The 24,318-nt window shown below is 45.5% G+C and overlaps 1 protein-coding gene across 6 annotated transcripts; it reads left to right on the top strand.

The window, feature by feature from the left end:
* The first annotated feature begins 10 nt into the window (after positions 1–10).
* CEP63 (centrosomal protein 63) lies at positions 11–21,504 on the top strand. Of its 6 annotated transcripts, none has more exons than XM_040074171.2 (16): positions 11–137; positions 2,623–2,757; positions 3,151–3,192; positions 4,321–4,501; positions 5,654–5,749; positions 7,868–7,990; positions 8,776–8,889; positions 11,200–11,466; positions 11,725–11,870; positions 12,590–12,724; positions 13,491–13,605; positions 15,451–15,648; positions 16,077–16,163; positions 17,650–17,813; positions 18,338–18,635; positions 20,817–21,504. In XM_040074171.2, the coding sequence occupies exons 2-16, from the start codon at positions 2,714–2,716 to the stop codon at positions 20,973–20,975; spliced, it is 2,169 nt and encodes a 722-aa protein (XP_039930105.1). In that variant the 5' UTR covers positions 11–137; positions 2,623–2,713; the 3' UTR covers positions 20,976–21,504. The 6 variants fall into 6 exon arrangements, with proteins under 6 accessions (XP_039930105.1, XP_039930104.1, XP_039930102.1 ...); XM_040074170.2 differs by having other exon boundaries at positions 59–144; XM_040074168.2 differs by lacking the exon at positions 11–137 and having other exon boundaries at positions 199–2,757.
* The last annotated feature ends 2,814 nt before the right edge of the window (positions 21,505–24,318 follow it).

Below are 24,318 nucleotides of genomic sequence, written 5' to 3'. Positions count from 1 at the left end.
AGGGAGGAAGGCGGGTTGGCCAGCCAGGCAGAGCTGGGGTGTCGGGCAGCCCGGAGCGGAGCTCGGCCCGGGGGCTCGGGGCCGCTCCCCGGGGCGCGGCGCTGGAAGGGCCGCGGGCGGCGAAACTCCCGCGGCGGGTGCGGGGTAAACGCTGTGAGGGCTCGGCCGGCGGGGAGGCTCCGGCTGGGGAGGAGCTGCAGCGCTGCGGGAGGAGGGAATGCCTGCCCGAGGGCAGCTGTAGCTGCAGCGGGGACGCTGCCCGGGCACTGCCCCCGGCCACTTCATAGATTAACCTGCACCAGGGCAGCTTTGCGTTGGACATTAGGAGGAATTCCTTCACAGAAGGGGTGATCAGATATTGGAAGGGGCTGGGGTGCCCATTCCTGGAGGTGTTAATGGAAAGACTGGTCGCGGCACTCAGTGCTCTGGCCGGGGTGACAAAGTGCGGATCGGTCACAGATTGGGCTTGATGGTCTCAGAGGACTTTTCCAACCTCTGATTCTGGGATTGTTGCCCTGGCGAGGGGTGATTCGCTCTGGGCTCCTGCCGCAGGTGCCACTCCTGCCGCTGGCAGGTGGAGCTCGCCTGTGGTATTGCTTTTGGGAGGTTATTGCTCCTTTGTGTTCATTGTAAGCCTGCTTCCAGCAACGCTTTAAGATTGCATCTTATTGTGTTTTCAAATGCGAAGTAATCTCTGTCTTTTCTCATGGGCACTATTCTTAAGTCCTCCTGTGTATTGTAAAGTTCTCTCCACTTGACTCTACTGCAATTCTGCCTTGAGCTGGGATGCTAAGCCTTGCTTATTTTTAAATGTGTTGTCTTGTTTTGGACTCCTTTTTTGGCAAATACTTTAATTTTCTTCACTTTCAGAAGTCACCAGCCAATTCTCATTGCTTCAGCTGTAGTTAATGAAGATTATTTCCTCTTGTGGGTCTTTACTCAGGTGCCTGTAACTTGCACATTGCAACTTGCAAGCATGAGAGGCCAAAATTTAATACTAAGTCAGCAAACCTTATGTAGCATGAAACTGGCTAGAGGTGTCTGATTTTAAGGCTTTTCCCCAAAATCTGAGTCTGCTGGCAAAGTAAGCAAAGCTGGCAGGCTGTGAGGGTGGTAAGGCAGAGGCACAGAGAAGCTGTGCCTTCCTTTCCATGGAAGTGTCCAAGGCCAGGTTGGACAGGGCTTGGAGCAACCTGGGATAGTGAAAGGTGCCCTTGCCCATGGCAGGGGTTTGGCAGGAGGTGGCTTTAAGATCCCTTCCAACCCAAACTATTCTGGAATTCGATGCTGTCTGTCTCCTCATCTCTCTGCCCACTGAAAATTGATTCTGTGTAGGTGTGATCAGAAAGAAAGAGGAGAGCTGCTACTGTCTAATGGCTGCTGTTGCCACCTGGAGAACTCTTGGAATGCTGTCAGCAGCTCAGGGGATCTGCTCTCCTCAGCACCCTGCTCTCAGCAGAACCACCAAGTTGTTCTGCATACTGATTGAGTTTTGCTAAGCACAAACAGGACCAAAGATAGACAAAACACTGTCAGAATAGGGATACGATTTTTCTGTGCTTGTGGTTTAAAACACGGCTCCCAAAGACAGGCTTTAATTCTTGAATTGTGTTTTAAAGTGCTGTAGGAGCATGATAGAAGATTCTTTGGGAAAGAGAGCAAAGCTGAGCCTGCATTTGTGAAAGTCTCCCTTGCTGTGACCTGCTCCCCTTTTGCTGATTGCTTAATAATGCCATATTAATCTTTGAGGAAAGATGTTGGAAGGGTCCATCTTCAGTACTTGGGAAGTGTGTAGATTTTGGAAACATCAGTTTGTGTTAACAGCTGTGGACAAATTTAACCATTTTTGTGTTAGCTGCAGTTTCATGAAGGAGACATTGAAATAAATTTTGGCTTCCTGGCTGTGGTTTCATGACAGCTTTTTATTCCCCATTTTTGGCTTTAGTGTAAACCCTTCTCACTTTCACCAAGATGTGAAATTTCTTTGAGTATGCACGTGTATTTCTTGAGTATACACCTTAAAAGGTGTAATTTTTAACTGAAGCAATGTACTGCTACTGTAAAGCTGTTCAACTTATTTTCATAATTTAACACCTGATTTAAGAGGCATTTTTAAGAAGTTTGTGTTTTCTTAAAATTCCCACAGCCATGTAAACAACCATTGTGTTCTGAGTGTGGTGGTAAGCTGCATGGTCTCTTTAATGTAGTCTGTAATAGAGGGCTGGAAAGTATTTAATTTATGGATGAATTCTTACTGGTACTTGCTTGTGTTTGCTCTCTGAGGTGACAAACTTCTCTGTCAAAGCTGGCCCCTTTGATGCCCAAATGTTCCTGTCCCACCACAGGCTGGTGCTCTCAGATCTACCAGTCCCTCTGTGCTGAGTTCACACAAGTGCAGATTCTCATTGCTCCTCTCTGAATTTATTAGATCACATGATTATATCGCTGCAATTTGGTAGTGCTGGATGATAGCATTGGGTATATTTTTCTGGTAGAAAAATCTGTTTTCCTCTGTTTGGCTTGTAAGCTCATGAAGGTCCCATTGTTTTCCTCACATATCATTGCAAGCTCCTTGGATGTTTTTTAACTTCCTTGCTTTTTGGGCTTTTGCTTGTCCTGCAGTTGGATGGAGGAGCAGCCTGGTTTGTGCATTGCCAAGAGTGAGCGCTGCTTTCCTGTACTTCCCTGGTATTGAAGCCACCAGGATTCAGTGATGGAGGCTCTGCTGGAAGGAATGCAAAGAAATGGGCAGGGGAGGTATGTATGCAACTGTATGCAGTCATTCCAAATGATTTAAGTATTAACCTTGCCTTGCTTCCTACTGTAAAGGAATCCTCTGGTATCAGTGTGCAGTGGCCTTCAGGTGCTGCAAAAGCAAAGTCACTGGGGGAGCTGGCTCTGCACTAATCCCTGCTCAGGTATCGTAGTCTTAATTGTCAGAAATTTAGTTCTTCCTGAAAACCTTGGCCTCTTTTTCTTTTCAATTGTTGTTGTAAACGCTTCTTACTGTTCAACATCAGGAGCAGTAGTAAATAGAGTTGTGAATAAATATTTATTTTGTAACAGCCTTGCAAGGTTAATGAGATGTGACTTTGTTATCTGATTTCACTGAAAACATCTGATTATTTCCTGCTTGTGTTGAAACTGCAGAGTCCCACTCAGCTCTGAGGAATCCTTAATGCTCTGCCTGAGGTGAGAGTCTCTAGACTTTTCAATCCCCGAGAGAGACTGTAGTGACAATAACAGAACAAAATGTTTTATGTGTTAAACAACCGTGAAGCAAAAGTCACTGATGCCATTTTCCGAGTCATCCCTGAGAATGTGACACAAATTTATTTGGTGCTGTATTTTCTTCAGAGAGCTGGTTGCAGAAATCAAGTTTAGAATTTGCTACATGTTAGCAGATGCTGTGAAGGAAATGTTCCTGCTCTGCATAATAGCTGCTAATTTTTGGTTAACTCACAGGACAGGGTGAACTTCAAATGTGACTGATTTTGGCTCCTTTAAGAAGTATTTCCTTTCCTATAGAAAAAGTGCCAAGTCGAGAAGTGTGCATATGCCCTGGGGGAACAGAGAAATTTCCATCCCTTAACCTATTGATTTCCATTTCTTTTCAGTTCTTCCCTTTGACAGGCAAATTAAAGGGGTAGAGATCATTATGGAGTTCTCACCCTCTAGGGCTGTGTCTAGCAAACCTTAATATTGTCCCTGTCTTGGCAGCTGGGAAGTTTTAGAGGAGTTACTTGAATTGATTTCAATAATTACTGCACCAAATTAGAAATCTGGGCATGGCTAGGGAGCTTGTGCTCCCCGATGGATTGCGAGGGTTTGATTCTTCATTATCATGTTGTCATCCAGCCCCCTCTGCTTCAGGGTTTGTCTGCATTTGTGATAAACTTCTGTTTTTGGGAGCTCATAGCTTGGCTGCAAGATTCCTCTGGTGACTGAAACCTGCTATAAAATGCCTCTGCCTGGAGAGCAATTAAGGCAATACAAAATATGAATTAGACATGCTTTGGTTTACTTACATAATGCATAGTACCCAAGGCAAAAGGCTGAATGGCTAAGTGTGAAGTGATGTAGTTTAGTGGGCATGGACGGTATTGGGTACAAGGTTGGACTTGATGATTTGGAGATCTTTTCTGACCTTAATGATTCTGTGGTTCTATACCTGCGCAAGCTGGTTTGAAGAGAGTTCAAAGCACTGTGTGTGCAGAGTTGGTGCCTTGGTGCCAGTCAGCTCTGCTGCCTTTGTTGGTTTGGGACATGGGACGTGTTTGGTGGGACCTGCTTTGTGACTCCAGGCTCTCTCCCCTGCAGCGGTGGGTTCCTGACCTCCTGTGAGGCCGAGCTGCAGGAGCTGATGAAGCAGATCGACATCATGGTGGCTCACAAGAAATCCGAATGGGAAGGGCAGATGCAGGCTTTGGAAGCTTGTCTGAGTGCTCGGGAGCAGGAACTTTCCTCTACCAAGGCAGCTCTGCAGGAAAAACAAAAGGAGGTACCTTTGTTTCATACTGTTTTTTTGTTGGAGTCAGCAGTGTGTTTACGTGTTACAAACAGGAAATCAGGAATAGAACTTTTAAGGACCTGTTGGAACAAGGTGTCTGGTTCATAATTCAATCCAAGTCAAGTGATCAGCTCCCCTAGGGTTGGTGGAAGTCCATATATTGAACTGTTAAGAGTTATTAGAGACAACCCAGAGACACTGATTCTAGCTACAGTAGTAATGGACAGTCCAGCAACCTGCAGTCATTCGTAGAAAAAACCCATTTCCTACTATATAAACTGCACCAAGAAAAACATTTCCTACTATGAACTACACCAAGATATTCCTGGGAAACTCTCCATGGGCTGTTTTACAGAGCTCTGGTTTTGTGGTTTCAAATAAAAGCCTGAGGGAAGCACAAAAACATTCTGTATTGGTGAAAAATTATTAGTAAGTGAAGTTTTTGTGCAGGATGTAGACCATAGGATGCAGCTGAGCCCCAGGATTTTCATTTGCAAGAATGATGATTTTTATCAACAAAATGATGTTTCTTACCACCAAAAACAAACATGGATTTCAAACTGAACTGTAAAGTATGTTTGAAGTCACTGCTGGAGTATATTCATGCTTTTGGTTTAGTCATATGAATTTTCTGTGGGTTTTCTTTTAATTTTAATTTGTTGACTTGTGACCACTCAGGTTGTGGATGGGAGAAAAAAGGGAGAAAAATGAGTCACAGGAGCAGTTGGATCAGTGTCAGGGAAGTCATTTCTGTGAGCTTCAAAACCACATTTCTTTCTTTTTCTTTGCTATTAGGAATCTCTCCTTTGTCTGACTATAATGAGATAATGACATGGCCAACTTTTCTCTTGGTAGATAGCTTGGAATCATAATGCATATTTGTGAAGAATTTGATGAAAATACTGGATAGAAAGAGGCTTTTGGCACAAACCAAATATTCCAGCTTTGTCCCCAGAAGTGAAATCCGGAAACTGGCTCAAAACAAGAGCCCATAACAGAAACAGTTGTGGCCCCAGCCTACCCAAGGTTTAGGCACAGCCTCCATCTATTTCATAATGAGAGAACCCAGTGAAATGTCCATGTATCTACTGGCAGTGAAGCCTACTTCTGCTGTATTTATTTGCTTTTTATCCCTTTGATCAGGTTGGCATGTTGCGTCGCCAGGTTGAAGATGTGGAAAAATCCAAGCAGGACATGGTTAGAGAGTATGAACAACAGTTGAAGAATTTCCAGGAGGAGGTGAGTTGCAAAAAGAGAAGTTTGGTTTCTAGTTCCCAGCTGATGATGGATGAATTATTTTGTGTCATTGTTTTTGTTTCAATGCTGTGGTTTTAAAACTCCACACTCTGTTAGTGGTTGTGTGCTTACCGAAAAGAGCATTGAGCATGGATAAAGTGACATTTTTGTGGCTCACTTGGCTTGTTTTCTGTGGTTTGGAGGAACTTGGTGACAGACAGAGAACTGTTGGAGTAGAAATGTTCTTGTATGTTGGACATCTGCAGAAATTTAGTGCCAGAGTGTCCTGTGTTCCAGTTACCACAGTGCCGGTTCTGGAGCTGCCACGGTTACAGGCAGCAGCAGTTTGCTCTTTCAACATTTTGGAAATACAAAAAGGGTGGAGATGTAACTGGCCTGGCTTGTGTGAGATCAGGAAATAACAGTGGTATGTGGTTTCATCTTTTTGCCTCTTAACACTGATGACTTTATTAGGGATTTTGTACTCTCAAGGAATATTAGTCTTAATACCCTTTACAAAGAAACAAGCGTACGTAGAAAGTGCTGTTTGACAATAATACCAGAGCTTTCATCTCAAAGCCTCTTGCTCAGCGTAGGATGATACCTGTCCTGCAGGTGGTACAACAGCATTCCAGTTTATGCTTGAACTCTTTGCCTGTCTCCACTTGCCAGTGGCAGGGAGTGAACTGGCATGAGCAGCTCACAGAGCACTGACCTGTTTTCTCTGGAGGGCTGGGCCGGGTTCCTGCTCACTGTAAGCCATAAGTGAAATAAATTCGGTAGTCTCTGCTCTGATGACAGAAGGCATCTTTTCTCATTTAAAAACACCTCACTATTCCATATGACTAACAGTCTTCATTTGCTGGGTGTTCTCACTGGAATTGTGGATAAGCTGAAAAGCGAAGCTGAAGTACATTGGCAGATCAGCTTAAATGGCTAAGGCTGAAATACAGCCTGTGTGTTGTGGCCTAAATTGCAGTTTGTGAGTATTTTACCTACACAGTATTAATGCTGATGACATTGAGCTCCAATATTCCTCAGTCTTCTGTTCCTAATACTGTTTGGGGAAATTATTTCTGTCCCTGTTTATCACCATTTCCAGTGCAATTACAGGTACGGTGTCTAACTTACTGAGACTATTGAAAGAATAAACCTCTTATCTCCTGTGTTTGGTGAAAGATGTTGGTATTAACTCTAAGCCTGAACATCTGTCTGTTCCCACTGAGCACACCGAAGTACTGAATCAGATATTTTTTCTTCTCATGGTCCTTCTGTTCATCAATGGGCTTTGCTTTGTCCATCAGTACAAAGGCAGTGATGGCTTCTCAAATTCACGTGGCTCTTTGTAACCCTTTATTTAATCGTTGAGTAGGGGGGAGCTCATCGTATGAAAAATTCTCTGCAAGTTGCAAGTGATTATTTGCACAGAGGGTCATTTAAATGTCAAGAGTTTTTTCCTCATTCCTGCTTCTGATACAACTTCAGCATCCTAGCAGCAGGCGTAGGAGTGATATTTTCTGTTGGCATTCTCCACTTATTGTGAAATACACAGTGTATCTAAGCAGAAAATGACAGATGAGGTGGTGTTGATATTATGGGTAATGGCAATTCTCAAACCTTCCTTCTCCCACTAAGCAGGAGAATACCAGTTGCTACCTGGGCTGCACAAATGTATTTGGATCACACAAGAATTACCCGTGTGTGGTGTGGTGGGCGTGCTCCTGTGGGCGAGCAGATCAGCCACAGGCGCTGCCAGCTCTTCCTGAGGCAGGGAACCACCTGTAGAGAGGGGGATGCTGTGCTCTTGCTGCATTGACAGCTGCATGTAAACCTCCATCTTATCAATATTTCAGTCATGCTTTAATTATGGTAAGACAGAGCTTTAATTAAAGCTGCTGATGTCATGACTTCAGTGGCATCTCGCTACTCTGGTACAACTCGTGTTTTGCAGTGCTGTTGATATAAAAGACTCATTATCCAAATGCAAGCCTTCACTTGGGAGCTGTGTGGCCTTGATGAGGGCATTGTTTGTTTGAACCACTTTGTGTCTTCTTTCAAAGGGCTGTGTAATTCTTGCCTTGGGGCCTTGAGCAAAGCTCTCTCTTTCACTGTATCCTGCAGCTGTCCCGGCTGAGGAGGAGCTATGAGAAGCTGCAGAAGAGAAAAACAAGAAGCAGAGGAGAAGCTAACAAGGGACAAGAGGAGGACAAATTTGAACTGAGCCGACTGACCAGGAAGCTGGAGGTATGTGGTGAAAAAGCAAGTGCTGACCAGCTTGTATGTATTAACTGCCTTACTGGGCTTCACTGGTGACTGAACAGTCCACTAGGAAGTGCCCTGTGAGTCCTGCTTAAGGAGCACTGCCCATCCACTCCGCAGGGGCATGTGCAATAAAGGCAGTTTATGTGCTGGGGCCTCTGACTGCACAGCATAAACGTTAATGCTGTTGTTACCCTTAGACTGAATAAAAGGAAGAAGGTGCTGGAAGAGTAACTAGTTATGTGAATGGAATGAATTCCAGTGTGGGAAGGTTGTATTCTCACTTCTTTGAGGAAGAGGAGCTACATGTCAAACTTCTCCTCAACCCTGTCTCATCTTCTAATCTTTGCTCTGCTGAGCTCAACCCCGCTCAGTTTTCTCCTCCTGAGAGAAGTGGTAACAACACACATCTAACTGATGTAGTGCCCAATTTCTGGAGCAGAGATTAGCAGTCAAAATCTGTATTTTATTCTTGTCATCTTGGTGATTTCAACAGCAGCATGTTTTGGAAGCTAAAGCTAGTCTGCATTGTTAAACCCGTGAAACCAGGCATGAATGTGTTGTCACTTAACATTTGTGAGCAGCTTTACCTCTGGAGGGGAAGGAATGCAGCGAGCACGGTGTGTGAGGGCTCTGCACTGCTGAGCTGCTGCATCAGGTGACGGGCTAATGGTTCCCCTGCTGGGGGAAAGGTGTGGGGAGAGAGGGAAGATGTGGATGTGAACTGGAGGGGGATGTACTGCTCCTAACCACCCCTGCTGTCCTTGCAGGAGTTCCGTCAAAAATCACTTGACTGGGAGAAGCAGCGCCTGCGGTACCAGCAGCAGGTGGCATCGCTGGAGGCACAGCGCAAGGCTCTGGCAGAGCACTCCGAGCTCGTGCAGGTACAATTAACATATGCTGAAAGTTTCTGCTTTGTTTTTGGGAGGGAGGGAGAGGCAAGTGAAATCTCTCAGGCTCCCATCCAGTTCAGATTGCCATTGAAGTGACTTTGAATGGAATAAGGTTTGCTTGTATGAGTGCTATATGGAAAAAAGATCTGGAGTCTGTCCCCAGAGATTAGACAAACCTTGTGCAGCTCTCCCTGCCATTGCTCTGGTTAGCAGAGAAGACAGTAGGATGCAGATTTCCCTGGGAGGCAGAAACCACAGCGTATGACACTTTAAAATAATGTTACATCATCTTGTCTAGTTGAAAGCTGTGTACCTGTCAGCAGCTAAATACATACCTTGTGGGTCCAGCTCAGAGGGTACTGTTGCAAACAGGTCCTCTACCACAGAGACTTCCATAAAATACTGAAGCAACAGCAGTTTTCAGCCTCCCACCCCTTAATTTTTTAGGTCTCTCAAAGGCAAGAAGTAGTGGGGCTGCTGTTCTGCAAAGCTGATGGCTCAGTGAATTAATGGTGCCGCATCAGAGTGAGATGAATTGACCTAGAGCACAGCTGTGAAGTCACACAGACACAATCACAGCAGACACTGATAAGAAGCTCTTGCTGGGGACTTTGCACTTAATGGGCTCCTGAGTTGCTCTTGAGTGGAAGCTCCTGTGAGGAGGGAGACTGTGATGACAGGATTGAAGCTGGCTCTGACAGGGGCTTTGTGAGAGGCTGACACCAGGAGATCTACAAATGCAGAGAGAGTCCTTGAGCAGAAGGTCTTGCTGCTCTGCTGTCTGTGTGTCGTTGATAGCTCAATTGTGTGGGAGCAGATGTGTCCTTGGAACGCAGGCTGGGACACCGGAGCACAGAGGAACTTGTCTTACTGTGCAGCAGAAAACCAGGAGGTTGGGGAGGTTTTCCCAAAGTGGCATAGGTGCCTGCAGTGCACAGGTACTGTGAACAGACTGCCTGAATCCTCAGTTGCTTTGAAAAGCCCAGCATGAAAGTGCTAAATTTTTTGCTTTGGCTGTTTCTGTACATTTTATGTGCTTAGTTGTCTTTGTAGCACAAGGTCAAGCTGAGATCAATGACCACGGAGTACTTCCCTGCTCTCTCCTTTCATCTGGCTTCCCCTCACCTCTTCCAGAGCAGCTTAAGGAAGCCTGGAATTCTTCCTCAGTACAGACCACCTAAAGCAGCCTTTAAAATCAGCCTTTCCTAAAAACCTGGAATTCTCTGCTGGCCTGGATGTTGTGTGGCTGGAAATAAGAGACAGCTTAAATATTTTCTTAATGCAGAAATAAATATTCAGGCAATCTGATACTCTGGCTTCTTGGGTGAAGAAAGGCTGTGCTTTAAACTCTTGGCCCTCTTGATTACGTTTTCTGTCATGACTATTTAAATAATAATAAAAGGCTGTAATCAAAACTATACCATAGCCTTGCAAATGAGCACTTCCTACAGTTTGTGTAAATCAAGGCATGTGGTGATTCTGAAGCTGGCAGGCATTGCTACTCTTTGAAATTGGGAGTATAGGACTGCTCAAATATTTTGTTTCAGCCTTTAAAAATTCAATGATTGTATACAAAAAGGGAATATGTGAAGTGAATGTTCCTAGAAGTTTATGTGAGAGCTGGCTTGTTAAATTTCACCAGTTAGCTGTGTGGAAAGAAATGCTATGAAATAAAGTACTGTGCCTATAAATTATAGAACAGGTATTGTCTGCTACTTCTGTGTTCCCTGTAACTTTTTTGTCTGCCATTAAAACACTGAAAAATTCAAAGTGAGTATTCCCTCAAGCTGCTGGAACCAGGTATTTACTGCAGAGAGCAAAGCAAATTGGCTGTTACTCCTGGTTTGTTTTGAGGCTGTTTGGTGGTTGTGGTTTGCAGCTGTGCGCCCAGAGCTGCTTTCTGTCCTGGTGTGGAATTAATGGTTGGGTAATCTCTGTTTGGTTTACAAACTTTCTTACCTGCAGCCATTAGTCCTGGTCTAGTCTTGGACTCATGAGCAAAAAATAGCAGGAGGCGTTCTTCTTAGACAAATTGTACTCAGGCAGCTGGAATGATGTGAGATTCTCATTTTCCAGATTTTCTTTGAACCGCTTTTGGAATCAAAGGGCCCCCTCTTTTTTTGTTTTGTTTTTTACTTATTCCATATGCCTTTGGAAGTCTTATCCATCAAGTAACCCGGAACAATACTCACCCTAATTCTCTGGAAGGTGTTGTTGCTTACTCTGAGAACGTGGCTCATGACTCCATGAAATCACTAGTTGTGTTGAATTTCGCTTTGGTACAACTTCTGTGGTTTGCAGTTTAGCTTCAATGCAGATGGTTGCTGTTGGCAGACCCAGCTGGCCAATAGGAAGCAGATCCTGGACTCGGTGGAGCTGGCGAGCCGCTCGGAAATCCAGCACTTGACCAGCAGGCTGGAGAGGGCCAATGACACCATCTGTGCCAACGAGCTGGAGGTGGAGAGGCTCAGCATGAGGGTGGACGACCTGAGTGAGGACAATCGCATCATTCTGGAGGATCAGCAGAGAGTTCAAGAAGAATTAAGGCAGTCCAAGAAAATGTTAGAGGTCAGTGGAGGAACTCTTTGAGAAGCAGGATGTAAGGCTGTGCTGGTGAGAAGTGGTGGGAAGGCTTTTCATCCTGGAGTTTTTGTTTCTCTAGTGCCTTTGTGAAGCTCCCGATTGACATCAAAATTGACTTTTGTAGCCGTGTGCTGCTCTGCAGTATTTCCAAGGGTCCTAAAATATCTGACCGACCTCTCATCACATTGCAACTAACTGGTTTGGTCCATCTTGCAGCTGTCATTCCTTCTGCCTCCCATGCAGGTGCTGCAGGATGAGAAGGTGGAACTGAGAGCCACCTTGCAGTCTCAAGAAGATCTCATTGACAGCTCCAAGCTGCACCAGGAACAGTTACAGAAAGAGCTGGCTAAGATGACTGAAACTCTTCACACAAAAGAATGCCTGATCAGGTAGCATCTGTGCCTTGCTGGTACTTTGGCTCTTCAATCCAGATCCATGTTCCAGGTTCTCTCACTGAGGACAGTAGCAGCATTTTCATGCAGCTGGATCGTATTGATTGTATTTAACATAGTGCACTGCAGTTTCTCACAAGTGCTGTGCTGCCTTGCAGCATTTCTCAATTTGCATTGAGAAATTAGCAGATAATCAGTAAAGAGTGTGGAAGGAATCCACTTTGTTCAGCTGGGTTTCTGGAGACAGTGCAGGGCTTTTGAGGGTGTTTCTCCCAGGCATTTTCAGCCAACTGCTGGAGGCCTTTCAGGGTTTTATAATGTGCTTATTAACCTAGGTGAAAGTTCCACTGATTGGGGCTTGGTGAGGTAACTACATCTGTGACAATATCATCTTGGCTTTCCCCTTCTGCCCTGGCAATGTGGAGAGGCTCTTGGGTTCTGGTGGCTGTGTCAGAAGGTTTGGGTGTTGCTCACCTACAAGTCTCTGGCAGGGAGGCCAACATCAAAATAAAATGTAGTCTTTTTCAATCAGCCTTAACTCAAGCAGGGGCTGTCATCCCGCTGCTGTGTTTGCTTACACTGCACACAGCAGTCACCTGCTCTAGGTGCTGTGTATTTTTCAGAGAATTCCAACAAAACAGTAGCTATGTTCCCTGTACCGGTGAACTCAGACATGATGTTTCTGTGCTGAGATTAAAGCTGCTGTTTCTGTGTAGGGCCTTGGAGGAGCGCTTGCAAGGGAAGGCGTTGTCCTCTGCGGGGCTGGAGCTGGAGCAGGTGCTGCTGCAGCTGGATGTTGCCCAGAAGAAGGAACAGCACTTGCAGTCAGAGGTGACTCGTCTTGAGAACAGGTAGTCCACTGCTTGCTCCCTCTGGAAGTGCAATTAGTCTTGGAGAATAATACTACACCTCATTATGTTCATCAAATTAACCAATGATTTTTGTAGGCTTGTTTTAAATATCAAAGGACTAAAGAAATCAAGTGCTATTCATTTTGCAGCGTAGTAGTGACTGCTTTGGTAATTGGTTGGCTGCCTTTCGCTGCACATGGTGGGTGTTCTCAGCTTGCTTAGGCTGAGCACCTCACTCATAATAGGCTAAGGAGTCTTTGTTAGGCAGCTGGTAAGAACCAGATCCAGACCTTCCTGTGAAGTGAGGATTATAAACAAATTTATCCAGAGAGATTGTGGATTTCCCTTCTCTAGAGGTATTCAAGACCAGGCTGGGTGGGGGTTGAGGCAACTTGGTCTACTTGAAGGTGTCCCTGCCATGGGGTGAAACGAGTTGAGCTTTAGGGTCCTTCCCAACCCAAAGCATTTTGTGATTCTGTGATTCCTCTCTAAGTTTGTGGTTTTCAGACTTGTGTTTACATAGAAATTTTGTAATCTCAGTTTGTAAAGAAACAAGCAAGAAACAGCTGTTATTTGTCAGATAAGCTTCCTGATCTCTTGTGAAATGATTTTGGAAAACAAACCCAAAGGGTTGGTAAGGAACTTGTAGGCTGAATTCAGTTTCTGTTGTAATGGACATAAAAGACTGCCTGCAAGATCAAAGTTTCTCTGACCATTTCCTCCTCCTTGGGTTATTCTAATCTATACTTTTGCATTTGGCACCCAGCCTGGTGTCTTCAAATGCCAGGTGTGTGCAGCTGAGCGAGGAGCTGGGTGAGAATATCAAAGAGCTGCAGTCCCTGGAAGAGGACCAGACTGAGTCAAGGGCAGAGATTAAAAAGGTACCGTGGCTTTCTTCCCGGGCAGTGGGATGGCACTGGTGGAGTGAGCTGGTCCCTGTGTGCCACGTGCCTCAGCACTGGCACCAGCGCAGGGCCGCTGCGCAGGCAGGGATCTGCTGGAGGGAGGAGCACACCTGGCAGAGGAAGGGTTGAGAGGATACCTGTTTGCAGGTGTCTGAACCTGCCTTTGTGAGCATCTCCTGGGCCTCCCCCAGTCATTCTGTACACTGTGGAGATGCTTGAATTACTGCTGGAGGGGAAAATATGCGAAGAAATTAAGGTTTGGAATCATGAATTTAAACCTGACACAGGCTCCCAACACAGGTTGAAGAGCAGAGAAGGAATGAGTTTGCTGTAATATGTCCTGTCACACCTGAGGCAGGACTTCAAACATGTCATGGTCCCTCTGTGAGTAAGGGAGTGTGTTTCAGGTTTGATAGCTGGACATGAGGGCAGGGGATGGGAGGAATGGAACAGCTCACCCCAGAGCTCTGAGCACCCAAGGGTGGGGCAAACCCTCCACCAGCTTGGCTCTTCATAGTGGTCTGCATCAGCTCGAGTGAGAGCTTTCACTGGAGCCTGCTAGAGTGGAAACCTCATTGAACCTGAGTGAAAAACTTCACTTGTGTGGAAGTCTCTCATCCTTTATTCTGAACATACAGAGGTGCAGATCTTGCTAGTGATGTGTGCTTGGTTACACATCTAAACAGCCACACAGTAAATGAATCTCCCACAGGCTGCTGGGGAGGAGGGAGAGATTTATGAAGGCTGTTTCTGTTTTATATACTTGGGAGGCATTGAGGTGACATGGAGATAAATCACCGTATGAACAGTATTTACATGGGTAGGCAGAGATCATCTGGCTCAATTTTCTAAAATGTTTGTAATTCTCAGAAAAATCCTGGGTGTTTGGGTGGTTAATATTTCTGACTAATGGAATGGAGTCCTGGGGAAGAAATTATGCTGCTGTTGTTCTGTCAGGCCTCTGAATAAATATGTAGTGTTCCTACCAGTACATTGTATTGTGGTCTGCAACCTGTAAAAGCATTAAATAAACCAAGATAAGGTATGGAAAAAGATATCCAGAAGGATGGAGTGTTTTTTATACAAGGAACAGCTGAATGGAATAGGACTTACCAAACTGGAAAAGAGATAAATGAGATTGAATGGACTAAAAATAAAATCATGCCTGTCATGTGGAAAGTAAATAGGGAATGATTATTCTCTCATAATGCAGGGACTAGTGGTCATCACACAGAGTTATGAAAACAAAGAGATGTATTTTTACCCTGTGCATAGCTGGCTGGTGGAAGTCTGCCATGGGAAGCTTTAGTTGCTACAAGCTAACAGTGATTCAACTCTAATATTGATTCAAAAGACTTAGGGCAAATTAATTCCTGGAAATAAAATCCAGCTTGAGCTATTTAAAGTTGCCATCTTTAAATGGTATCTTTAAATACTTCAGGAAGGCAGAGTGGCAAATTGCAGGGTTACATTTTCCAACAATTACTGTGCTTCCCCAGTCATGGTGAAGCTTTGGCTCTCTGGTTTTGGCTCCAGAGGTTCAATGGTGAGCTGAAGAGGCTGTTGGTTTGATAAATTGTGGGTCATCTCAAGTACTTCATGGCACGGAACTTCTTTCCAGTTGGCAGTGTGTGGTGTGAGAAAGGATTGGGATGAGGTAGCTTTCAATCAGGAAGGACAAGCATGTACAGAGGGTTTGTTACATAGAGCTTTATTGTTTTCCAGAACTGAGATTTCACATTACCATGTGCAATACTTTTGCTTTTTTTGCTGAAACGTGTTTTAAAAGCTCATGGGTGGTGTGTGCATGTCTTCCTCTAGCTGAAAGACCAGCTCTCTCAAGCTGAACAAATGCACAGCAGTGAGCTGGAAGAGATGAAAAGGGAGATCTCCAGGCTGACCCAGGAGCTGCGCCAGCGGGACATCACCATTGCATCGGCGAGCGGCTCCACCTCAGACCTGGAGCAGCAGCTCAGAGCAGAGATTGAAAGAGCAGAGAGGAAAGCAGTGGAGCATAGGGTAAAAAGGGCACAAGACTCTTATGCTGTCTGTTTAAGGGATCTGAAAGTTTGGAAGACCATCCTGGTTTTTAGCTACATTAGTAGTTTCCTTCTCTCTTTAGCCTCTGCACAAAAACTGAGGGAAGATTCTGAAGGAATCTTCTAATGATGGTGGTCACTGGATCTGTCTTGCTGCTTCTTTTCAAACCAGCAGCCTACAGTCCCACAGAATTTTTTGGAATCCCTCATGCTAACTAGGCCAGGATGGATAACATCTTTGAAAACTGTGTATGGTTATTTTTGTAGCCTTCTCTGTAGGGCCCCAGTACAATTAGCAGCCTGAACCTTGCTTAGTGCTTGAGTTTGAGGGCAGGAAATGCTTGGGGGGTGTTGTGAGCATGCATTGTGTTCTTTCTCTGAGCTTGTTGTTTGCCTCTGTCTCCTCAGGTAATTCTGGTCCAGCTGGAAACCTTGAAGCTGGAAAATCGTCATCTCTCAGAGATTTTGGAAAAAGCGGAGTGTGGTAAGCTGAAGGTATGCACTGAGGACCAGGAGCTGGGAAGTGGCCAGCCTTGTGTTCCTACCTGGGAATAGTCAGAGTCTTTGCCCACACCTCTCAAAATGGGGACTCGAGCTCGGTGAACTTCAAATCCAAGCAAAAAGAGGCAGTTTGAGAGGAAATAAGGTGCAGAAATATCAAGCATTTGTTCAGTCAGAGAGTGGTGAAGAGAATGGCAGAAGCAGCCATCATTTCCATGGGTTTTGGCCCATGTTTTTTAGTAATTTTATTGCACTTCTATTTTAAGCCAGTTAACCTCAAACCTTTGATTCTCAACCTGTGATGTCCTTTTGACCTATCCTGGAGCTGTAACTGCTCTGGCTGTTAAAATACTTGGGTGAGAGCATGTTCTCCCCCAGTGAGGAGCCATTCAGCAGGGCTCTCCTTTGCTCTCTGTGAGCGGGATGCAGACTGGGAATATGGGCTGGATGTGTTCCTGGAAAGGGCCCTGTGGTGGGCTCCTGCAGCTGAACAAAACCTCCAAAACTCTTGAGGCAGAGGGGAGAAGAGGAGGAGGTACAGCCTTGGCAGGAGTAACATGTTGGCTCATTTTGTGAAGGAAGAAGTAGCTGGTTTGCAAGTTCTGTCTCAATTTACGCGGAATGGCTGCTTCCCAGGGGGCAAGGGCTGGATTCAGACAGTTCACAACCCCACGAGTGGATGTCAGAGCTTTAATGCTGTTTGATATGTGGGAAGGAAATACCCAGCTCTTAGTATTAGTTTGGGGTGATTGTGAAATGTGCCAAGTTCCTGGGAAAGTGCTAAAGAGAAGCTTGTGACTGGTGAGATGGATTAAAAACAGAGCTTTCGGGTGGCCTGGTTTGAAACTGAAATAACCTAAGGCCCATTACTTTCTGCTTGAAAAGCGCCTGGTGACTTTTGCCTGTGTGAGTTCCCAAAAATGTGGTAGCAGTGTGCAAAGCAGGAAATCTGCCTTAAAGCCCCACAGCCCCAAGGCACAGGAACTGGATCTTTGTCTGGCAATCCTAATGCACATTCAGAAAGACCTTAGATACAGAGGTGATGAGAATGAATTAAGCATCTAAGTTTAACAGAATTCGCGAAAAACAAGTGGGAATGTCACAGGAGCAGAAGCAGTGGAAATTATATCCACCTAGCCTAGTAAAAAGATGATGGGAAGAAGCAAGTTGTTCAGAGTGTGAGAAAGGCCAGAGACAGGTACATCTGAACTACCCTAGGTCCATGTTTTCCTGTTTTAAAAGGAGTCTAGTGGTGAAAGAGACTGACCTTCCCAGGCAGATCAGCACATTGAGTCTGGATGCAAGCCCAATAAGACATATATATAATCAATTTTCTCCTAGGAAAGTCTTGAAGGTTTTGCCGGTCAAAGTGGGATTAGAGGATATGCCTTAAGGAATGTCTTGCTGGCCTTTTCTCTGGATGTGACTGTGGTGTCTTGCAAACCAGAACTTCTGACTTCTGCCCTTCTTTGTCTGTTAGGGGGGCAATGGCACCCTGCGAGCACTCAGGGAGGATTATGCTGTCGAGCTCCAGAAATTCATATCTGAGAACCAGCAGTTGCGGAAGGACCTCGCAGAGACCAGGGCAAAACTGGGGGTCTCTGCACAGGGGCAAGGCAAAGAGCCCAGGGATGTAGAGCACAGGTGAGTGACCCCAGGGCTGCTGCTTCCTCAGGGTGAAGGAGAGCAGAAATTGTGGGGATGTGTAGGGTTTGACGTTAACGCTGTCTCTCTCCAGTGCATCGTGTGTCTGGGAGAAAACAAGGACTGTTTGGGAATCTGCCTTTATGCCGTGAGCAGTGCAGTAGCTTTGAGTCCCAGCTGGTTTGTGTTCTGCAAAGCCAGCAGTGTTTGTCTTTTGTCTGCCTTTGCCTCTCTCTGGAGCAGCAGTCTGTTTTTGGTGACAGGATTAGATGTGGCCCAGGCGGCTGCGCTCCTTTCTGTTACTGTGCTAGGATGTGCAGGCTGTGGTTTTTGGTATCTACAGTAGTGGAAGAGAGAGAGAATTCCACAGGGACTGGATGTCTGTCTGGAAGTGCTGTGGAAACAGGTTTGGATTGCCAGGGCTGTTAGTAACATCTATGTTAATCGTTGGCTCTGTGTGAGTTTTTGCTGGAGTTCAGCTGGTAAGAGACAAACTCAGTTCTGTGCTCAAACCTGCCTTCCAGGACAGCTCAGGAAGCACAGCATGAGCAGGAGGAGCACACAGGGGGGACACATCTCCAGCCTGACAGAACTGCTCAGCATCATCACAGGGACTCCCAGAAGTGTGGAGCTGCTGAAACAGGAACTGTGACCCTTGAGAGGGGTGAGCCACCCTCCCAGAACAGCAGCAAGAACTGCAAGGAGTCACGTGCCCAGCTGGCAGCGGAGTCTGTGCTCCGTGTGGTGGATGAAAACAAAGATTGTGCAGATGAAGCATCTAAGCAGCCTGCCTCAAATCATCACAGAGAATCTGTGTTTTTGGTAAGCAGTTGTGCAGGGGCTAGTTGCTGCTCAACAACTGAAAATAGAGCTGGGTTCTCATCTGGAAAAAGGAGATGGGAATTTGAAAGCGTGACCCAACTGCAAGTTGTGTGTGATCCTGGAAATAAATCAAATGTTAAACAGGGAAGGAAAGCCACTGCTGGATGGTTAAGACTTGGCCAGGGGGATCCATATGGTGACTCTTCAGAACTCCTCGGAGAAGAGCTTTGTGTCTGTGAGCTTGCTAAGTTAATTCCAGGAGCTCATTGTTCTCTCTGTGCTGGTGCTGTACCTCAGTGTGTGTCAGGATCTGCTCATGTCCCCTCAGAATTCTGCTTCAGCTTTTGGCTTGGGTCTATAGTAAAGGCTCAGAATGGATATGGAGTGCTGAATATGTCAGTATTTCACAGTCTCTGGGTGACTGGTTGCTGCACATCTGTAAAGCACAGAGTTAGTTTTACCCCCTTTCAAAGGGGCTGCAGCAGTCAGCACACTGATCTTAAAGCTGCTTATGCTTGCTGATAACAAAGCCTGAAATCTCTGCTTCGCTGCACAAGGGGAGCCTGCTCTTTTTCCCAGTTGCTGATTGTACTTTTTTCATAGGGAGCAGTGTTAGCACTTTCTCTGTCCTACCTCAGCTCTGTTGCTGAAGTACTTGACCAAGGTACAAAAAATTTGCACTGAATCACTTCTTCCTGTCATGTTTAGGGAGGGGAGAATGCTGAGCACTGGTCCTTGCTCCAGATGTGTTGCCCCAGCAGTGTTCAGAGCAGTTTCTCCTGTTTGTGTGTTGGTAGCAGTGCAAACTATTAAGCTGTTAGCTATCTTTTTGTGGGAGTCCAGAGAAGAGGCTCTGAGGCTAGTGCACAGATAAGTGGAGGTTTGTTAGGTTTGTAGATCTTGATGAAGTTTACTACCAAGAATAGGTCGTGATTTTTCAAGACTAAAGCAGCTTATGCACCCACCCCGAAAACAGTGCTGGGAACTTAGGGAACTGCAGTATTGTAAATGGAAACTTCAGGCTGCAAGATTGGACCTAAAGTGTGAACAGTTCCACTTCAAGGTCTGAGAAGCTCTAGGGCTTGATGTTTAATAGAAGAGAATGGGCTGCTTTTTATTCTGAGAGGTAGAAATAAGGTTTTTAAGGAAATGCAGATATTTCTCCAGCTGTTGACTGGGTCTCCCTGTTCATGGTCAGGCTCCAGTGTCTTTAATCAATTTCCTTTAGCACTAAGAGAGGAGAGCTCTCATCAGTAGGCAGTAGTTGGGTGGGAGAGATTTGCTTGTTTTCTGTAGCCTTTTCTGCTTCTCTTTGTTCCTGGCTGTCGATAAGACCTGAAAACCACGAGACATCAGGATTTGGAAATAACCAGTTATTTTCTCTTGCCAAGACACTGAGACCATTTGTCTGTAATGGAAAGCAACCCCTTAGTAACCTTAATATTTCACATGCCAGCCCTTGTACACGAGGCTTCTCTTCATCAACCTGTACATTAAGCCTGGTTTACAGTGTTGTTTTTGTAAGTTAATAACTTGTGAGTAAGTGATGTGAGGAGCAGGAATAGTTCTTGACTGTAAAGGAAAGAATCTGGAGTAGTTTGTTGACCAGTGCTGGCTGGAGTGAAGAGACAAACTCAGTTCTGTGAGCTGCAGTGGGGGTTTGGCCTCTACTTGCCTGTGGGATTGTACCAGGAGCCCTTTACTTTGGGGAAGAAGAGGAGGTATATGAAAGAAAGCGGAGATATTCCCAGTGTGGAATGTCTGGTAAAATAATTACCAGTCTGGCAGTGCTTTCCTTTCCCTGGACCCCAAGTCTGAGGTGCTCCCACTCGCTGGGATTTTTATGGAGACAAAGAGCAGGATGTAGACTTTGAGTTGCACTAACACCCAGGGTTAACTGGGCTGACTCCTTGGTGTTCTGTAGTGACCTTCTCTAACCCTGATTTTTCAGTAGTGATTTTTTGGCAGTGTTGGCTTGGTGCAGCAATCATTGCTGGCTGGAGGCTGTTGGGAGGGACTTGACCTGTGATACAAGTGTGAGACCTGAGCGCTTAGTCTGCCCACTAAGATGGAAATGAGCCCTCTAGGAGCGTGTTCAGTTGTGTGGTTTGCAGATCAGTGGTGTTTCTGGCCAAAACTTGGAATGAAGGAATGCTTGATAATTCCTTTGTTTCCCTTTAGTGCCCCTTGCCTACAGCTTCTGTCGGATCCATTGCTGCACGATACCTGGAGGATGAAGAAGTGAGATCCCAGCACATCCTGGAGTGCCTAAATGCTCACATTGAGGAACTGAAAAAAGAGAGTGCAAAGATAGTGAGACGATTTGAACACCAGGAATAATGTTTCTTGTGGAATTGGAATGCTGGTTTCCTTCTGTGTTTCCAAACTGTGACTGGGAAGGTGCTTATATCCAGTTGGGATTGGAGCTTGAGTGAGAGGCCATGTGTCCCACTTGGAGCTGCATCAGCAGGATGGGAGCTGAGGAGAAGGAACTCCTGTCTACATGCTCGCTCTGATGAGGGGTGTTACACCACAAACGTTTTAGGCAGCTTGCTGTAGGTCAGAGACCTGCATCAGAGCTCTGTGCTCACTCACAAAGATTATGGTGTTTAGCAAATGGTTTACCTTTATAAGTTTTTATATAAAGTATTTAAAGTATATTTTATACATGTAAAAGCATCGGAATAAATCAGAATGGCAAACGCCTCTTTTTTTGTTCATACAAATACACCAAGGGACTCTTGTAGCTTACCTTCCCTTCTGATCAGGAGCTTGGATCAACAGCTTTTCCATCCCAGCATAGCTATGTTCTTCAAGGAGTAAAATTCATCTTTCCTTTAGACTATCGACATTTTTTCCAGTTAATTTGCCCTTAGTGGAATTTCTTAATATTTCCTGGTCCTTGCAGCTTCTGCCCTTTACAATTTGTGTAGTATCCTGTGTCTTTATCTTGCTGTACAAGGTGCTTGAACTACTGCAGAATAGCTGAGGAATGAGTGGCTGAATTCTGGATGTGGTTATGGCTCTTGGAAAAGAGAAATGGGAATGAGAAGTGACACACGATGGGAGGAGAACCCACAAGCAGGTGAGGTTCATCCACACGTCACTGCAGCTGCCGTGTGAGCTGGTGCCAGCCTGGGTTGAATCTGGACAGTCTGGTGGAACTGCTGCATCAAAATACATCTGTGACCTTTTTTGGGGAAAATACTCAGTCTTTCCTCAAGGGAATTAAGTTGTTAATGAGCGAACAGGATTTATTTCCTATGCACTTGTTTTCTTTTGGGGTCTCTGCAGTTCTCCTGTGGCTGAGTCCTCACGGCCTTTGTACAGGCAAACCTGGGAATGAGGACATTCCATGTCCATAAGTTTCCTGTTCCTTTCCATGAGCTTCACCTTGTGTTAGAGCAGCTTAGTGCTGTCAAGGAACAGGAGTTCAGAAGCACCACGTGTACACAGAGCCCCCAACCATTGTGTCAGGTGAGTTCAGCCAAGGGGATGCCTGGCTGCAGGCCTGGGTCTGCACTTGGGCATGCACCTCTGCATCCCAGAGATTAGAAACGTTCCAATCCAAATGTCCTGGTGTTTTGGCTTTCTTGTGGAGTTCTTTGCATGAGGATAAAACCTTCAAATCCATTCTGGATTCTCATTGTGCAGCCTTTACAATGAGGTGCTGAACTGCCCCCAGCTGGGGCTGGACTGTGGTCGTGTTCTGGCCTTGGATCCTCTCCAGAGCTGTCCATGGGTGTTTTTGGGCCACCCACCCTGTCTGTCCAGATCTCAAGCAAGGACTTGTTGCGTGTGGGACATTTTGATAAAATCTGAACAGCAGAATACACCAAACTGTTTCCTCTTTGCAGATGAGCCTGTAGATGCACTGAGTGTGTGATATGCCAGAACCTTTAGGGATCCCTGACAGCCTTCAGTGAGGCCATCAGTTTCATTTTTGAAATGATACCTTGCAAATAGCATTGTATTTCCTGAAGATTTGTTTCATTAGTTACTGAGTGTTGCATCATACTGTTGGTGTTTCCAGAAGTCCAGAAGACATTTTGCCTTGTTTCTGATGTGCTCTTCCATATCCCTTCAGAGATATTTGGCAGTTCATGCTGGCACAAGGAGAGAGCAAGACGGAAGATGATCCATTTGTTTAATTAGCAGCTATAATGCTACAGTTTTATCAATTTCTAATACCTGTTATAAGCAGCTTCATTCAGGGAATAGACTAAAAAATGGAACTAATGTAATCTAAAGCAGCATCTGCAGCAGGAGAACTGCTGAGTTACTTCCCTGTGTTGGTGTGTGTGTGTGCTCTGTCCTTCGCACCTTCTCTCATTGCAGATGCCCTGACATAGCTGAAAAGTCTGTTCCAGAGCTGTTCTCTTCGTGTTGGAACCTTGGCTGCGCTGAAGAATGTGCATTTTTTTAATGAGGGGAAGGAGAAGGAGCCATGCTTATCCTGGAGGGAGATGTCACAGCAAGTGCAGTCTTCTGAGGTGCTTTGATCGGAGGCTGCAGCGTTTCTCAGGCATTCTTTGCCTTTGCAGTGTCAAACCTCTCTTGGAATAATCACATGGCCCTGGAAGCTTTATAATTAATGAAGCTGGAGAGGGGGTTTGTGTCTTTGAACTTACGCCTTTGCTAGCACTAAAGAATTTCTTGCACACTTGTGGGGCAGAGCCAATGTTTGTTTTTTGTTTGAGACAAAAGTGTGGAACTTTATTTGCAGCACTTCCTTTTGTACATCTATAGAGCGCAAAGCTGTGAAGGCTTCATCTGTCTTTAGTGTGTTACAGATGTTCTGCTGTGGGTGTGACAGTGCTTGGGGTCACTCTTTAGTTTGAGGGGTTAAAGAATCTGGGACTCTGTAGATGTGTGGAATTGCAGGTGCCTGGGTTTTACGGGGTTGGGTTCAGGAACAGGGAATATTCCCCAAGGTTGCTAAGTAGGAGACAATAGTACATAAACTGTCCTCTCTACTCTCTTGGGGTAAGTGTTTGTTCCCCCTGCCATCTTGAGACAGAAATAGGGCATGTGGGCTCAGAGAGGGGGCTTGTGGAAGCGAGTCTGAGACAAGGAGCAGGGACCACATTCGTAGCGGTGTCACCTGCAGAGAGGCTTTAGCAAAGTGTCTCTTGATGTGCTTGTGCCTGTTTGTGTACGTGTAAGAGAACATCAAATGTGTGGGTCCATGAGGAGTGTCTGTACTTCAGTATCCTTGACTCTGTTCAGTGAAAAAACTTGTTTTCTTTAGTCACTAAGCTCTCCAGGATGCTTACTTATCCTGCCATTGTAAGAAGTGACGTATTTGACTGGATCAGCTTGACCTGTGAAATGAAAGCTACTGCAGTGCGTCCTCCTTGATCTGAAAAGTGGGATCTGAGAAAAAAGAACCCTTCTGCCAGGCACCAAAATAAACCAGAGCTGTCTGTGCTGACAGACAATACTTGCTTTAGCCTTCAAGGTCTTTAGGCAAACAAAAGATCCCTGAGTCTGTCTTGCATCTGGCTGCTCAGTCTGTGTTGATGCCCAGGGAGCGGGTGCCTGCTGGGCTCCATGGCATGTTAGTGTTCCTGCAGGGAGGAGCTGCTGCCACCAGTTTTTGAGGGCAGAGACACTGAGCTGTTTAGGGGAGGACTTAAAACCTACTTTAATGTTGCATATGGAACCTCTTGTCACCAAATAC

Source organism: Hirundo rustica, chromosome 10, assembly GCF_015227805.2.
Source record: "Hirundo rustica isolate bHirRus1 chromosome 10, bHirRus1.pri.v3, whole genome shotgun sequence".
In the NCBI taxonomy this organism is placed as follows: domain Eukaryota; kingdom Metazoa; phylum Chordata; class Aves; order Passeriformes; family Hirundinidae; genus Hirundo; species Hirundo rustica.
Note: the sequence above shows the minus strand (reverse complement) of the source record. Positions and strands in the feature narration are given on the sequence as shown.